The 17,574-nt window shown below is 40.4% G+C and overlaps 1 protein-coding gene across 4 annotated transcripts in view; it reads left to right on the top strand.

Annotated features, from left to right (window-relative positions):
- PTDSS2 (phosphatidylserine synthase 2) overlaps positions 1-17,574 on the top strand; it is a 67,487-nt gene that overhangs the window by 32,310 nt on the left and 17,603 nt on the right. For 2 of the 4 annotated variants that reach the window (XR_012159303.2, XM_073347026.2), the window contains exons 4-7: positions 7,829-7,896; positions 12,872-13,006; positions 14,122-14,172; positions 17,126-17,239. Coding sequence is in view for 3 of the 4 variants with exons in the window: in XM_073347026.2 (XP_073203127.1) it covers positions 7,829-7,896; positions 12,872-13,006; positions 14,122-14,172; positions 17,126-17,239 (368 nt within the window). In the remaining variant the exon portion in view is untranslated. The remainder of the gene's footprint in view (positions 1-7,828; positions 7,897-12,871; positions 13,007-14,121; positions 14,173-17,125; positions 17,240-17,574) is intronic. The other 2 variants (XM_073347028.1, XM_073347027.1) reach the window with 1 other exon arrangement.

The raw sequence follows: 17,574 nt of genomic DNA on the forward strand, positions 1-17,574 counted from the left end.
TTATAAGAATGGGGACCGTTATATAGACTTGCATATTAAACTTGAGTATAGGCCCCAAGTTCTGCGATCACTTAGAGAAAACTGTAACCGAAGCATTTCTCATTATTTCATCCTAACCTTTCATGTTGGTAATCCTGTTTTTCCAAGAAATGGTAGGCAGATTAAAAAGAAACCTTGGAGACCTAAAGTTGAAGGTTGTCTTCTGCAAAGAGACAATTGAAGAAATACAGCAGTAAACTTGAACTGTTTTAAGTTTAAAACGCCACTTTCTAGGCAGCCTACTACATGGCAATTCTTTATTTTTTTATTCTGTTTATGAAAGACCTTGTTGCCTTTAAGGACTTCAGAGATGTTCTTGGACATATGCTCCATACAGTTTTCAGCTCTAAAGCATCTAGAAATATCTTCTACCTTTTATAAACTATAGACTGTTGAAAGCGGGAGAATTTTATACGGAAGCTTGTAGTTTTGATTCTGGTGAAAGATCTATGAAACAGGGTGGTTAAGGAAGCTTCTATGTGAATTTCATCCTTTGAACAATGGTCATACTAAAATCCAGACTAATTGTTCAACAGCCCAGGGAGCACACGCTCAAAGTCAAGGCCTGAGTAGCATAATTTACACAGATTATGCTCTGCATATCACAAAGAAGCTTTTATGCTCTCAGCTAGAGCTAGTTTTACTAGAGCTGTTGAGCGTTCTTTTCTCCATGCATGTTCCTTCTCCAAGTGGTCTGTCTAAAAACATGTTATAGTATTGTAACCTGAATGTGTTAACATCTTAGTTGCATTAAATGTTTACACTCATATCTGGATTTCAAAAATAGGCTGCCTCCTGATGCGCTTAGAGGAGATAAAAAGGACCATTTTATGAATGAGTGGTTATCTTGTTCTAGGCTAGTTCCCCAGCAGAGCGTGAATTCTAGGGCCTGCTGGAGGTAACTGAGTGTTCCTTTAGGAGGAGAGCGTGTTAACCTCCAGCCTTCTCGTGGATGGGGAGGCTCTTGCCGGCATGGAGGTGCATGGTGTTGCAGTCCTCCAGGGAGCTCTTTGTAACCAGAGCGTATACACTGGGGGATGTGGAAGGGTAAGTTTATTGGTGGGGTGTAAATGAGAAAATGAGTCTTTAGTGACCCCCACTTCATGGTTCTGTTATCCCTGGAGAAGTGTCTCATAATCCCAATAGAGCTACAGCATGTTGTGCTGGTACATACTGCTTCCTTTATAGGTTTTGTTTTAAATCTTGCTAATAGATCGTTTCCCCCAAATCTGGTTATCTTGTAACCCAGTGTCTCATTGATGAAACTCTTCAGTATTCTGTTTGCAGTGGTGGTGTGGCCGTGTCTGTCCCAGGATATTAGAGAGACAAGGTGGGTGAGGTAATATATTTTATTGGAGCAAGTTCTGTTGGTGAGAGCGACAAGCTTTTGAGCTCCACAGCACTCTACTTCAGGTCTGGGAAAGGTAGATAGCTGTGACTCTTTCCTTTGTTAACCTTTCCACATCGGTCTGGTTTTCTAAACCATTTATCATTTTTGTTGCTCTCCTCTGGACACTCTCTCTCTACTTTATCCATCGGTTTCTTAAAGTTCCTAGAACGGGACACAGTACTTACTCCAGCTGAGACCTCACCAGCGCTGAGTGGAGCGGAACAGTTACCTTCCATGTCTTACATAGGACACTCCTGTTAATGCACCCCAGAATATTAGCCTCTCCTGCAACTACATCACATTGTTCACTCATGTTCAATTTATGATCTGCTATAACCCGCAAATCCTTTTCAACAGTACTACCACATAGCCCGTTATTCCCCATTTAGTAGCTGTGCATTTGATTTTTCCTTCCTAAATGTAGTACTTTGCACTTGTCTTTACTAAATTTCATCTTGTTGCTTTTTTTGTCTTGACCTTCAATTTGTCCAGGTCATTTTTAATTCTAATCCTGTCTTCCAAAGTGGGTAGCACTCCCGGTGTCATCAGTAAATTTTATAAGCATGCTCTCCCCTCCTTTATCCAAGTCATTAATGAAAATATTGAATAGTACTGGACCCAGGACAGACCCCTGCAGGATCTCACTTGATAACTAATGAGTATGGGCTTTGAGTTAGTTGTATACCAATCTTACAAAGAGCTGTCTAGCTGTAATTGGTATGATGAGGACTTGAAGCAGACACTCCATAAGGGAAACCATACTTAGTAATCACAGTCCAGACATTTCTCACTTTCTGACTTGGGCATGAGGGGTTTATGCTGGTCTTCACAGGAGATGTATATTAACTGAAGGAAAAAAGAGGTAGGAGGCTTCCTTTAATACTTCACAGATCTGTCAAATAGCTTAAAAACAGTAACCTGACTGGTTCCACTAGCATCTCCCTCCCCTAGACTCCCCATTTAGCAAAATCCAAATCTAGCTTCTGACAAAACATTGACTCCATATTGGGTCGGGTGGTATTTATAGTCTAGGTGCTTGAGGCAAAAAGCTTTTGTGCTTTGAATAAAACTTGCAATTGGTATCTTTCAATCTGAGAGTCTTCTAACTTGAAAGCATTTGAAGGCATTAATTGAAGGGAGCCAACTGTTGATGTAGCCCTCACAAAAACTATCCTGGAATTGATCTTGCTTACTAATGCACAGAAACACAAATTTGATAGACCTCTGGTACTCTATTCCTTTCCCAAGGGCTATCACGTTTGGTAATGTCAGACTAGTGACGGGACACCGACAGCTGTTGAAGGAGAACTAGCAATAATAAGCAAGAACAAAGTAACGTGCACTGCACAAGTTACATTGCATGTTAGTGTTTTTCCTTGAGGGAAGATGCTCTAATAAGGTTGTTCTCATAGTGTTGCGTGACTGAGGAAAAAGAGCAACATGAATAATTTTGGACAAATCCTGTGATCATTATTAAAATGGTAGTTTGGTAATCTGTATGCACTACTTCTGTGGCGTGCTTTCTTCTTAGCTGGTTATTCCAAGAACATATTTTCTCTCTAAATTAATAAACTTGCAAATAAAACTACCAAAGTTAATCTTCAGTCTGAGTTTGGAATTTACAAAGTAGAAGCTCTGAACTCCGTTATCCAGATCAGAGTTGCTGTTTGTCCCTGACGTGCAAAGTAGGCCATCCTGATGAGATTTATTTGGCAGTTTTGCTGAAAATGATCACAACCTCTCACATCTGAAGCTATTTTTAAGATGGTGTTAGGAGCAGTCTGTTAGAAAAGAAACTTTTTTTAGCCCTGTGATAGATTTTCTTTGCTCAATTCAGTCTTAAAAAACAGGACTAATATTTGATATTTTTTCCTTATTGATTTGCAAAGTACATGTAATCCTGTTTAAAATAATAGCGTGTGTTCTTCTAAAAATCCAATCATTGTCCAGTGAAGCACTGATGAGCAACTCTTATACAAAATGTGTGTACTTGTGTCAAAGTTCCTCCTGGTTTCCTTTTTACATAGGGTTTTTAATGTCTGATTTGTAATATTGTTTACCTGTCTTCACTAGAACTAAGGACTAACCATGCAAAAAACTAGTGGAAGTTGAGGAAATGATGTCTCAGACACACAACAGCTAATTCTTTCCACTTGACCATTTGAATGCTGATTCTCTTGTAGAGAATCCTGTTTGCCCAGAACCAGTCAGGCCAAATATCCAGGTGTAGCCCTGGACAGGTAGGCTTCTTGAGAGAGCTGGCACATTGTATAAACAGCTATCAAGAAAATCTCCCAGGAATGATTACTGATTGGAGGACATGGGTCTTATCTGATCCCAAATCAAAAGTTCTTTAAACTGCTCCCCATTATGTAAACCAGTGGACATGGTTAGATGAATTGGTCACATACTACTTGGAGTTTACCCTGAGGTGTTTATCTCCTCTAATGGATGCTTCACCATAGAGGTGGGCTGAGCCAAAACTCTGAATCATAGTTCACAGCATGGAACTTTCTAATGCTCCTAATCTAAACTCTTGACATATGGGAGAGTTCACATACAGATTGCAAGCTCCCAAGTGTTTAGGTTAGAATCATAGAATATCAGGGTTGGAAGGGACCTCAGGAGGTCATCTAGTCCAACTCCCTGCTCAAAGCAGGACCAATCCCCAATTTTTGCCCCAGATCCCTAAATGGCCCCCTCAAGGATTGAACTCACAACCCTGGGTTTAGCAGGCCAATGTTCAAACCACTGAGCTATCCCTCCACTGTCTGGCTCTGCTCATTGGAGGGAGTTGACATTCCAATCCAGGGTTTTGATTTTATTATTTGTATTGCAATGACACCTAGGAGCCCTAATCATGGACCAGGATCCCATTGTGCTAGGCACTATACAAACATGTAATAAAAACAGTTTGGGGCATCAATCTCTTTGTGCCCCATTTCTGTCTCCTAAATTTCACTTGTGTAGATGTTGAGAAAAGAGGGATGAATTACGATAGGATCCAGGTCCTGAGAGGTGGCCCGGAGACCCACAAAGGTTGGATCCATGGGAGGCAGAAGGGCCTATTGTTGGAGTGTTAAGGATTTGAAGTCAGAGGTGGGATTGGCAGAGCAGGGAGCCAGAAGTGCCAAAGATACTCTTTTATTTGTAAAAAGAAAAGGAGTACTTGTGGCACCTTAGAGACTAACAAATTTATTTGAGGATAAGCTTTCGTGAGCTACAGCTCACTTCATCGGATGCATTCAGCGGAACATACAGTGGGGAGATTTATATACATAGAGAACATGAAACAATGGGTGTTACCATACACACTGTAAGGAGAGTGAACACCCATTGTTTCATGTTCTCTATGTATATAAATCTCCCCACTGTATGTTCCGCTGAATGCATCCGATGAAGTGAGCTGTAGCTCACGAAAGCTTATCCTCAAATAAATTTGTTAGTCTCTAAGGTGCCACAAGTACTCCTTTTCTTTTTGCGAATACAGACCAACATGGCTGCTACTCTGAAACCTGTCTTTTATTTGTGTACTTTTTTGCTTGGATGGGACTCAACCTCATACTGGTTGTGGGAAGGTGACTATTGGTGGAAGGGACACCAGGGGGGTGGAACACAAAGGAACAGTTGTGACCAGGTGCCTAGAATGGACCACATTGAGAGTTCCACCCTAAGGGCAGACTTCAAGAAACAGGGCAGGCACATCCCAAAACCTGGTGGTTTATTCTATAATTATATTGATCAAACTAGTAACGAGCTTCTGTAACACCACATCGGTTAACAAGGAGCCAAATGCAGTCTCTTTAGGCATTCCAGTACTTTGTTCCCTTCCAGACAAACTGATATAATGTAGTGAGAGGTTACTGAAAACCCAATTCACTATGTCAGGTTCTACCAATCCCCAAGGATCAGACACTTACCCCTAGGTCAGTATATATTTCAGATCTTACCCAAATATCATGCTGTCAGCTAATTCTTAGTAAACTAAGAGTTTATTAAGAAAAGAATGGACTATAAATGGCTAAATCATATACTTACAAATGATTGCAAAGTCCTTAAATCAGCTTTGTAGCAGTGATGGAATAATCTGCTAGCTTGTAAAAAGTCTCTGGTCATGTCCAAAGATTGGAAGATCCTCAGCCCATTGTTCAAAATACTCCTTTTAGTTGGCAGCCCAGAGAATTGGAGGAGAAATGAGGCAAAACGGAGATAACTTGGGTTTCTTTTATATCCCCTGCCATGTGCATGGAAAGTTACTGTCCCAAACAATGCTTATAGACCTTGTGTATGGAAAGATACTGGCAAAGATGGAGTCAGGGTTCACATGTCCACATCACATACCCTTACATGTTTTGCTGAATCACAGTGGTGGCCATTGGCTCTTAGCTCTTCCTGAGGATGCCTCAGACAGCAATCTGGAGAGTTGATTCTTAATGGCCCATCAAGCTTGAATAGTCCATTCACAATGGGCTGGCAAGAGTAGTTGTAAAGTACCTTAAAGAACAAACCCATTTGAAATGCAAATACATAGCCAATATTCAGAACTTGAGATAGAGTGGTGATACATGGATTTAACTAGGATAATCATACTTGACAGATTGTAACCTTTCCATTGACACCTTACACGATATGCTTTGTATAACAGTGGTAGCAACAATGATACAAATGGACATCTTCCATCCTACAGCATCACAATATTTTATAAAAACATGTTGTCTGAGGTTAAGACCTCATTCTCAGACAGGTTAGCTAACTTCCAATAGTTTGCGTGGTCTCTATAGATCTTGTCATGTAGTTACTGTAAAACCCTTTGCTTTTTTTTCTTTTTCTTAACCTCCTTGTAATACCGTTTTGATAGTAAACTTTGAAAAATGCCATCTGCTCACCTTTAAGATAACGCAGCATTCCACACAGAGGAAGATAGGCTTCTAAAAATGAAAACAGCAATATTGCTTAGTGACCTTAAAGAATTGGGACTGCAATGGGATGCCAATTTTTGGTATCCAAAAAAAGTCTGCCAAGCTGAACTAGGCATAGGGTAAAAAGTAAAGCTGAAGAGTCAAGTAACATCAGGCAGTGGGGAAGGAGATGGGATTAGTTCAATAAGCAACAGATTTGCTTTAAGGAGTCATTATAAAGTATGGTGGGGAACTTGAGAAATCTTTCATGGGGAAAGTCATGCAAGAGATATGTAATTCAGCTTTTTTTTTTGCCTTATCTCTTCAACATGCGTGTTAAAAGCTTGCTGAATTCTGATGCATTCTTGTGGACCCCTATGAAAATATGTAGAAGAGAATTATCTTGCATATCAATGGCTCTGGGAGCTGAATAGGAATCGCACAAGTTTTGCAAGTGGATTGATTTAATGGGCTGTTTGAATGTTGCCTGAATAGACTTGCACAATTTGGGAAGCTTATTGGTGGAGCTCCTTACTTCCCTGTTGTGCATTAGTATTTCTTAGTGGGGGAGCAGAAGGGATGCTGTCAAGGTTCCTTCCCCACTCTGAACTCTAGGGTACAGATGTGGGGACCTGCATGAAAGACCTCCTAAGCTTATTCTTACCAGCTTAGGTTAAAAACTTCCCCAAGGAACAAACTTTGCCTTGTCCTTGAACCGTATGCTGCCACCACCAAGTGTTTTAAACAAAGAACAGGGAAAGAGCCCACTTGGAGACATCTTCCCCCAAAATATCCCCCCAAGCCCTACACCCCCTTTCCTGGGGAAGGCTGGATAAGAATCCTCACCAACTGGTACAGGTGAACACAGACCCAAACCCTTGGATCTTAAGAACAATGAAAAAGCAATCAGGTTCTTAAAAGAAGAATTTTAATTAAGAAAAGGTAAAAGAATCACCTCTGTAAAATCAGGATGGTAAATACCTTACAGGGTAATCAGATTCAAAACATAGAGAATCCCTCTAAGCAAAACCTTAAGTTACAAAAAGACACAAAAACAGGAATATACATTCCATCCAGCACAGCTTATTTTACCAGCCATTAAACAAAAGGAAATCTAATGCATTTCTGGCTAGATTACTTACTAATTTAACAGGAGTTGTAAGGCTGCATTCCTGATCTGTTTCCGGCAAAAGCATCACACAGACAGACAAACCCTTTGTCATCCCCCCCCTCCAGATTTGAAAGTATCTTGTCCCCTCATTGGTCATTTTGGGTCAGGTGCCAGTGATGTTATCTTAGCTTCTTAACCTTTTACAGATAAAAGGGTTTTGCCTCTGGCCAGGAAGGATTTTATAGCACTGTATACAGAAAGGTGGTTACCCTACCCTTTATATTTGACAGGTGCTCTGTGTGAAAGTGTTTTCTAATCATGCTGCTGATAAACGAATTGCCAACTGAGATTTTGCCAGAAGCCTTGCTAACCTCCTGTTTGTTTCTGTAGCTTATTGGAGGTTTTGGCTCTGTGTCAGCGTTGTGTATGAGCTCTTCCTCATCTTTATACTCTTCCAGGTAAGGAACTTAAGAATTGACTCTTAATAACAACTGGGGTCTTGCTCTGGATATGAAAGTTCTTTGCTGGTATGGAGGCAAGGTGGTAAAACTATTTAAATATACCCCTTTCCCATTTCTCCATAGCATGTACTACAAACCCTAGGCTAGTTGAAAGCCTCATCAAGATGCTGCTTCCTTTAGCCAGAGATGGTGGGGAGGGAGGCATTGTTCTCTGGTGGCTGCATCAGATGACTAGGAGACAGTACGCTTGGGGTATGTCTGTACTGCATGTTAAGTCAAGGTCTGTGGGACCTGGGCTGGCAGACTCAGTGTTTCCAAGCCCTTGCTTGAGCATGCTGCATTGTAAACCTAGGTTACAATTTGTGGACCCAGGTCTCTCAGCTGTGCTAACGCAGCCATTCTGCACTGCACAGACGTCACAACTCAGGTCTGCAGCTCGCACAGCTGCGTTCACACAGCTCAAGACCTGATTCCCAGTTGGACTTGGGCTCTGACCCCACCTCCTAGCAGGTCTGAATTGGAGCCTGGGCTTAGTGTTCAGTGTAGACATACCCTTGCTTTTATTTTTTCCACTACCACAGACTTAAGTCATGTTTAGGTCTCAGTTTACTCCTTTGTAAAATTGACAAGAAAATTAACTGCCTCACAAGGCTTAATATTTGTGAAGCACATTGTGTATCTTGGATGGAAGTTGCTAAGGAAATAGTTCTTCCATTAAAAATATCTAATATGTACATCTACTGTTGTAAGGAGCAACTGCAAATTAGGTGTGAGTGCTTTAAGTCTTAAGGAGACTAAAGGAAAGTCATTAGTAGAAAGAGGAATTCATGTATCATCAGACAATCCGCAACACATGTAATTAATTTGCTGATGACTCATAGAATCATAGGCCTGGAAGGGACCTTGAGAGGTCATCTAGTCCTGTCCCCAGCACTCATGGCAGGACTGAGTATTATCTAGACCATCCCTGACAGGTGTTTGTCTAACCTCTTAAAAATCTCCAGTGATGGAGATTCCATAACCTCCCTAGGCAATTAATTCTGGTGCTTGACCACCCTGATGGTTAGGAAACTTTTCCTAATGTCCAAACTTCCCTTGCTGCAATTTAAGCCCATTGCTTCTTGTCTTATCAGAGGATAAGGAGAACAATTTTTCTCCCGCCTCCTTATAACAGCCTTTTATGTACTTGAAAACTGTTATGTCCCCTGTTTTCTCTTCTCCAGACTAAACACACCCAATTTTTTCAGTCTTCCCTCATAAGTCACATTTTCTAGACCTTTAATAATTTTTGTTGCTCTTTTCTGTACTTTCCCCAATTTGTCCACATCTTCCCTGAAATGTGGCACCCGGAACTGGACGCAGTACTCCATTTGAGCCTAATTAGTACAGAGTAGAGCAGAATTACTTCTTGGGTCTTGCTTACAACACTCCTGCTAATACATCCCAGAATTATGTTTGCTTTTTTTTTTTTTTGCAACAGCATTACACTGTTGATTCATATTTAACTTGTGATCTACTATGACCCCCAGATCATTTTTAGCAATACTGCTTCCTAGGCAGTCATTTCCCATTTTGTATGTGTGCAACTGATTGATTGTTTCTTCCTAAGTGGAGTACTTTGCATTTGTCCTTATTGAATTTCATCCCGTTTACTTCAGACCATTTCTCCAGTTTGTTCAGATCATTTTGAGTTTTAATCTTATCCTCCAAAATACTTGCAGCCCCTCCCAGCTTGATATCATGAATATCTATTTTTTCAGTCTTATTCAATTTGCATCCCCCCCACCCCACCCCGTGATAGGTTGTTGCCCCTAGGATGCAGTCTGGGAGCCGTGGGAACCGCTGTGCCCCGCTGCACTAATAAGTGATAGCAAACAGATCAAAGCAGGTTACGTAGGAAATTTAAGCAAAAAAACGCAAACTAAACCTAAAATACTAGATAGGCTTTGAATCGGTAATGTCTCGCCCTGACTGTTGATACAGGCAGTCAAGTTTCCATACACAGGCTAGAAATTCCTTTAGCCTAGGACCAGCACTTCCCCCAGTTCAGTCTTTGTTCCTCAGGTGTTTCCAGGAGTTCTCCTGTGTGGGTAGGGAGGCCACGAGATGATGTCACTCCCTGCCTTATATAGTTTTTCCATATGGCAGGAACCCTTTGTTCCAAACTCAGTTCCCTGTCCAGTTTGTGGGAAAAATACAGGTACCAAAATGGAGTTCAGTGTCATGTGGTCTGGTCACATGCCCTTGAATATCCTGCTGAGTCATAGCAGCCATTATTTACAGGCTGGCTGAAAGGTTTACAGGAAGGCTGAGCTCTTCCATGGTCCATTGTCTTTGTTGGTGGGCCATTAGCACTGTCTAGCTTCATCACTGTTGTACCTGAAAGGCTAGCTGTGGGTGTTTTCCAGAGTAAGCAGATTTGAAATACAGATACGTAGTCTATATTCATAACTTCAGATACAAAAACGAGATATGCATATGAATAGGGTAATCATATTCAGCAAATCATAACTTTTCCATAGACACCTGACCAGACGTATCTTGTGCGAAATGCCTGATAATTATGTCATAATCCTATTATAACCATACCACTATGATGAATATGGGGTGTGGTGTCACACCTCCCACCCACAAAAACTGAACACCCCTCCCTCCCTCCCCCCCGGAAATGCACGTGATGATAGTTCAGCCCAGAGGGGAATGTTAGACTGACAAGCCATTCTATTCTGATCACTTTCTGTAACTTGCGATCTTACTCTGTTAGTCTACGGTTCTTATTTTGCAGGCTATTAGGGTATTAAATGCTGAATTAATTGCACTTCACAACTAGAGACTTTTTCTCATCTTGAAATCTTAGTAATATTTATCTCAAGTACAACTCTTTTGAAAATATAAAAACATTAATTATCAACACTGCTATGATGTAGATAAACAGCTCTATTTCACAGGCTTCCACAGTGGAGGGGAAAATCAGGCAAAGTTAAAGGATTTGATCATGGTGACAGTGAATTATTGGCAAAACTGGGCATAGAATTCAGGAGTTTTTGGCTCCCATCTTCTCTTTCCATTAGACCATGATGCCTGCTTTGCAAACAAGATCTAAATGTTTAGTGAAACTTTTGAAGTTCATTTAAAGTTTCCTCTGGGTCCATACTGCTTCAAATAGCACTCCCTCTCATTCAGCCTGATTGCCTCCCCAAAAGTCAGTGGCAGAAGCCTTAGGAGCAAGAGAGCAATCAGTAATTCTTACCTCTACTGGCTTGTCCAAACAGATTTGTACTAGTACCCACTGAACCAGTCCACTGTGTCACGCTTAATGTTTCTGCCTGTGTTTACATGACACTTGATTACTAGATCTTAACTAAATTCATTCTTTCGTGTCTCTTACAAGGTGTCTGCCCCCTTGTGTTGGGGTCTTGAGCCTTTTACATCATGGACAAATTTACCTTTCTCCTTTTGTTCCTTTTTAAGTAGTTTGTATCCCTGAGTGGTCAGTCCCCATTCATTCTTATGTCCCCACCATGCTGGTTATCTTACATTTTCCAGACAGCATTGTTGCAACGTGCTGTCAATATTTGATTACTTCAATTTGATTTCATTTGCTGAGCTATACTGCTGTAGTTCTTCTGTTTTGGATAGCAGTTTGTTTATAATTGCTTTTCCTTCCTCTGGTTGTGTCCTGCCATCTTCTAGGCCTGCTCAGCCACTAATGGCAAAAGACATGTTTACTAGCTATTGACCAATCCTTCAATTATAAACCAAATATTTATCTTGTAAATATTTGAACATACATTTTTCTTGGCCTTAGTCTGTTCTCTATAGATCAATATTACCGACTCTCCTAAAAGCCGATACAAGCTCGTTTGTGTAACACATCTTTGTGGTTAATGTGAAATTAGTGCAAGTTGACTACTTTTGTTTTGACATGTTACTGACTTTGGTTACACAGATTTGATTTTCTTTCCCCCCCCCCCCCCCCCCCCCCCCGTTACACTTTGCTGGTTTGATTCCTACTTGTCTGATCATTAGCCAGTCAGAACAAACACTACCCCATTTATCATGTTGCTGCTAGTGTAAAGCATTGGCTATGACAACGTTTGTGATTCCATTAGGAAATATTTGTTCTTCAGCAAATTAGTTACATGTGATGGGGGTTGTTTGATACATGAATTAATCTTTCTGCTGAAGACTCTCCTTTAGTTTAAGTCCTTTTGTTCATGATACTAGTCTGATCTTAATTTGAAAACAAAATTGTATTTATTTGATGAGCACTTCTAGTAAACTCTAACCACAGAATTTAGTTTGATCCTGCTCTTTCTGTAACTGAAGTAAACATTCGTGCATGACCACTCCTCTTTGTATGTTTAATCTGTGTTTTAAATCTGCTGATTTTTAGCATGCATTTAGTTGGCAGATGTATGGGCTGTAGCTAGGTTGAAATGCCGCTGGATGTTGCCTGTCCTAGGAAAACAAAACCAAAATGAACAGTCTATATGAGGACAATAGACATTGTAGTCCCTGAAGAATTAACTGGTATGGTTTGGTGGTTGTTGATTGCTCCACTGAGGTGATTGGAAAAGGAAAGAGGGTGGATTATGCCTCAACTCTTCAATTATGCGCCTTGTAGGCTTTGTTTTTGTTTTTTTTTAAATTGCTGCATAGAAGCTCTTTGGTAAATTCAGTCAAATCTGTCTCTGGTTTTCCTAGCCTAGACTGTAGGATTGTACCTTAATACAGTCTTGACTAGTCATTTGAATCAGCTTCAGCACCTAGTACTGGAGGTCATGAGAGTCAGGAATATAAATTAATAACCGTTCAACCTTCATTTAAGGAGGTTTGACTACATGTTTGAGGTATTCTGCAACATAAATGTAAAAATCATGAAAGATAGGGAATCACTAGTTAGCAACGCTTCAGATTTTCCTGCCTTTTAACTATCCACTGCTAACAGACGGATGTGTTAATTCTGCAGACTGTACACGATGGCAGACAGTTCATGAAATACATTGATCCAAATTTAGGAGTTGCCTTGCCAGAAAGAGACTATGGTGGGAACTGCCTTATTTACGATCCAGGCAATAAGACGGATCCATTTCACAACGTCTGGGTAAGAAATTGAAATGAAAAAGCTCTTGGCCAGTGAGCCTTAATGTTTGTGTGAAATGTTGCCTATTTGATCGCTCTATGTGCTGTCTTCCATATATGTTTCATTGCTGAATCCGTAATCCATTTATGCCTTTTCTTTAGTTTTAGACTCTTACCCACCGTTTTCCTTTTTCCTTTTCTCTCTTGATGTTTAGTATTAATCAGGTCAAGATATGCATCTCTTTGTCACCAAATTAACTACTTTTGGAGCAGAGGTAAATTATTTAGCTGCTTGTTCAAAGTATTGATGTAAATCCATACCCATTCCTCTGGTCCTACTAGAGTTAGCTTCTGTTTACACTTAACAGTAGCATATTTAGCTCCTTTTTACAGAAGACTAAAAGTTTAAATGCTGTTACATGCTACTGAGTGATCCATAAATTGCACACTTTTGTATCTTCACCTGAGATTCAAGAAGCCATATGAACTTTGTTCCCAGGTCCGCAAGCCAGAGGCATAAAATCTGAAACCATAGGAATTGGTGTTAGTTATGTACACTGATCTCCAAGCTGTTTTGGTGGCTGTGCAGTGGACAAGGTTGGAACCTTTAGACCCACTTCGTGCTCCTCTGCCACTTGAGCTAATGGAGTAACTGATGGTAATAGCAAGTTATACTGCAGGTGCACGAACACTAGAAGGGGATGAGAGACCCCTTTTACCCATGGATTTTATATCTGTTTGCTGACAGCAGAGAAATGGTGAGCTTGGGAAACATGGGTTTTGTTCCAGGCTCCTGAGAGGAGCATGCTCTGGTGAGCACAGACTCTTCTGCTGGTTTCCCCGCATACTGACCCCTGGCTTTTGCCTGTACCTCTACAAGCTGTCTTAGTCCCTGTTCCCCCCTCCTGTCCCTGCTTGAAGTTTCTAATTTTGCTTTAGATCACATTACCTGAGTGTTTGCAATACTTCATGGGTACAGAGAGGCATATGGAATTTGCATATATTTCAAATAGCAGCTAAGGCAGTTGAAAAGATTAAGTTCCACTTCTGTATTACCTAGATAGAAACGCAGGCCTTGAAAATTAAATATTGATCTTCTGTATAACAAATAACCTAACATCTCTGCTTGGTTTATAGGACAAACTGGATGGATTTGTTCCTGCTCACTTCCTTGGCTGGTACCTAAAAGTAAGAATCAGTCCCCTCTATGTTCAGATATTTTCATTAGTGCTCTTCTGCTTTCAAAGCTTGACTGCTTCTGTTTCAATGTTACCAGTGTTCAGAATCAATTATATTAGGCAGTCATCCATGAACTAGTTTAAATAAGTGTTTGCATAATAACTTATTTTTTTCTGACTGTAGTAAGTTGTTTAATTTCTTTTCTAAATAACATTCCACTAACAAGCTTCTGCTTCCACAGAGATGATTCATATTTAGGTCAGATGGATAAAACAAAGAATATGCAAAAGCAAAGTCCTTTGTTTTCCAAGCATCCTGAATGCTTGAGTGATCTTAACATAGACTGTGGAAAAGATAATGTGCAGTACAGGCTGTGGTGAAGTTACAGGCTAAGCACTTCACACTTTCCAGATAGCTTCTAGTTCATAACTTAAAAATACTATAAAGGGGCAATGTCTTAGTCATGCATGTACCAATCATGGAAGAAATGCCAGCTGAATTTGTCTATAGCAGAACATGGGAATTAACTGGGAATTGGTCCTGCTTTGAGCAGGGGGTTGGACTAGATGACCTTCTGGGGTCCCTTCCAACCCTGATATTCTATGATTCTATGCGCTGTATGTCAGTTACTAAACATTTAGGTCTAAATGTGACTATCCTCTGTTCAAGTGAATTTACTAACAAGTTTTACTTTACCTTGCATCCCTTGTTGATCTCTTATTCTATGTCCTCTCTTGAACAACGTAATTCAGGGAACGTTAAACTTGAATTGTAAGATAAATCACTGTTTTCATTTTACTTGCACTCCCCATTCAAAAATGCAAGGCTTGACATTAAATAGAAAAGAGCTTGCTAACCTATATAAGGCTTTGTTTTGAAGCATATGTGGGATATCAGAGGAGTACTTCTGTTAGTCTGATACTCCTGGATATAGAGAGACAATTCTCAGAATGCGAATTCTGTTGCATTCATGTAATAATATTTTCTCTATAAAAACAAATTTGACCAAAACTTAGGCAGAGTGTGATTTCCTAGAAAAATGAGGGACTGGGTGAAAAGACATAGCACAACTAGTAAAACAAGGTTTTTGTAGGAACTAAAGGAAGTTGGGGTAGGATACAGGACTTGGATCTCTCTTAAATCAAGCTATTAGATTTGCTCCAGGTGAAGAAGAGTATAGCCTGTATCAGGGTCATGTGGGAGAATGTCCTCTACAGAGAGGTTTATTTGATGATGTGCTTCCTGTCCAACTGTTTGTTTGTCCCATCTCTTAAAACAGATGAGCCAGATTCGATCACCTATGTGCGCAACAAAGCAGAGATTTGTGTACTGTATAGCAAAATAAATATGCCTCTTGTATTCCTCCGTAGTCATTAAAACATTTCCTACGCCACTTTGTTAACTTTTTATCTTTCATACTACTTGAATGCAAAAGTGAGCACATTCTGTTTTCAGTTTTGCTTGTGACTTGAATAATTAAAACAAACTCTGACCTGTTCTGCACCCTGACTCCCCATGAAAAACACGGAAAAATTAAGGGTCTTACTTGTCAGTACTTTACTTATGTGGATCTTTTATTTCATCATCGGTGTGATCCCAGGATAGATATTGGTTGCACATTATCAGCATAAACATATTTAAAAGATGTCTGCTTCTTATTGGCTTTGCCAGGTTTCAGTCAGTGTAGCTGATCACATTAAATATAGAATTAAAGCACAACTTAACTGCCTGAGATTAAATGTTAATATAGCTCTAAATGCTGTTATCTAACAAAAGGTATGTGTATATTTAGGTGATATAGTTCATAGTCTTCCATATGTAGCAGGTTTGAGGAAAGCATGTTTTAAATAGAGGGGGCAGAAATGTGACTGGCTATGATTGCCCTTACTCTTCCACCTCAGGACTGTGCCTTTTTCTCTGTAGTAAAACTGTGTCTCAGGTCTAACACTAATCTATTGCTGGGCAGGTGCTGTACTAGTAGAAAGAAAGCTGTGGGAACCCCAGCCATGTGAGAAGTTCAGTCTTAAGCTGCTGGCAGTAAAGGAGGGGCACTTCTTTCTCCTTTCCTGGCTGCTGCACGTAGGCAGCTCTCCCCCCTTTTGGCTGGATGGGGGGAGGGGGACGGATTTATATCCTCACCTTCTGACTGCTGGGAGAGTGAGATCTATGCTACACTCCTCCCGGTATCCAAATAATGATATGTTTACAACCACCCATCCGTATGAATATTCCTCTCCAGGAGCTACAGCAGTACAGTCCGTCTGTCCATGCTCATGCTCCTGATCTTGCTATTTCTAATGCTGTAAGAATGCTGCTTACAAACCTGCTGCATTTTTACCACTACATCTTGCAAGACAGTGCCAGTCATCTTCAATCCTAAAAGGAACTGTTTGGGAAGAGATCACTCAAGTGTCTGCCCAATCCCAACTACACTCTGTATTGTTGGCTCCTTTTGAGTAAATCACTGATTGGGATGGTTTTGTTTTTTTACACATGAAAAATCTATACCTGCAGTTTCCTTTTCCAGCCCCTCCTGATAGGTGAGGAGTGGGAGTGCTGTTCAGATGTGTGAAGCAGGATCAGAACAGCACCCACTGAGTTAAGTGTGTCACTGAGAGGCTTAGCCTAAAATATGTACCTGGATCTTATAGGAAATTTCCACTTAATGCTTCCTATGCAGGCTTACTTGGAGATGTGATGTGAGTTTGAGTGAACACAGCTCTATTGCTGATTTGAGGGCAGTTGGCTGCTTTGAGAATTGCATTAAGCAAGCTGGAAGAGCCTTTCTTGAGCAGCCCCAAAACACTGCTGGCTACTGCCACCTTCACCTGGTAGCAGAGGGACATAGTAATAGACTCCTGCATTTGACTTGTATTTCCTTCTGTTACTGTATCCTGCTTGTTTGCTTTTATTCTTTGCAAGGTATTCTCCAAGATAAATTTCCCTCCCTTTCTTTCTTCAGACGCTAATGATTCGGGACTGGTGGATGTGTATGATCATCAGTGTAATGTTTGAATTTCTGGAGTATAGTCTGGAACATCAGCTTCCAAACTTCAGTGAATGTTGGTGGGATCATGTATGTACTGCATTCTGTATATCTTAAATGCTGAAATCAACTTGATTATCTGATCTATCTATGGCCCAAATAGACATCTAACTGTAGTGACACTGCTATGGTACAGGATTGATGTAGCTGATGAGCATTCATGTGCTATCTATCAGATGTAAATCTGTTCAGTTGTATATGCACATGGAGGTGATTGAGTTTTAGCTCAGTGCCTACTTCCCCCTTTTTTTTAACGGATTAAAAATGTGTATTTGTTGCTTAGTACAAAACCCTTCCCTTGTTTTATGATTGCCCAACTATCAGTGGATGTATAAATACCTTTACTGACATACATCTGTTCTGTG

The sequence above is a fragment of the Lepidochelys kempii genome, chromosome 6 (genome assembly GCF_965140285.1).
Source record: "Lepidochelys kempii isolate rLepKem1 chromosome 6, rLepKem1.hap1, whole genome shotgun sequence".
Taxonomy (NCBI): domain Eukaryota; kingdom Metazoa; phylum Chordata; order Testudines; family Cheloniidae; genus Lepidochelys; species Lepidochelys kempii.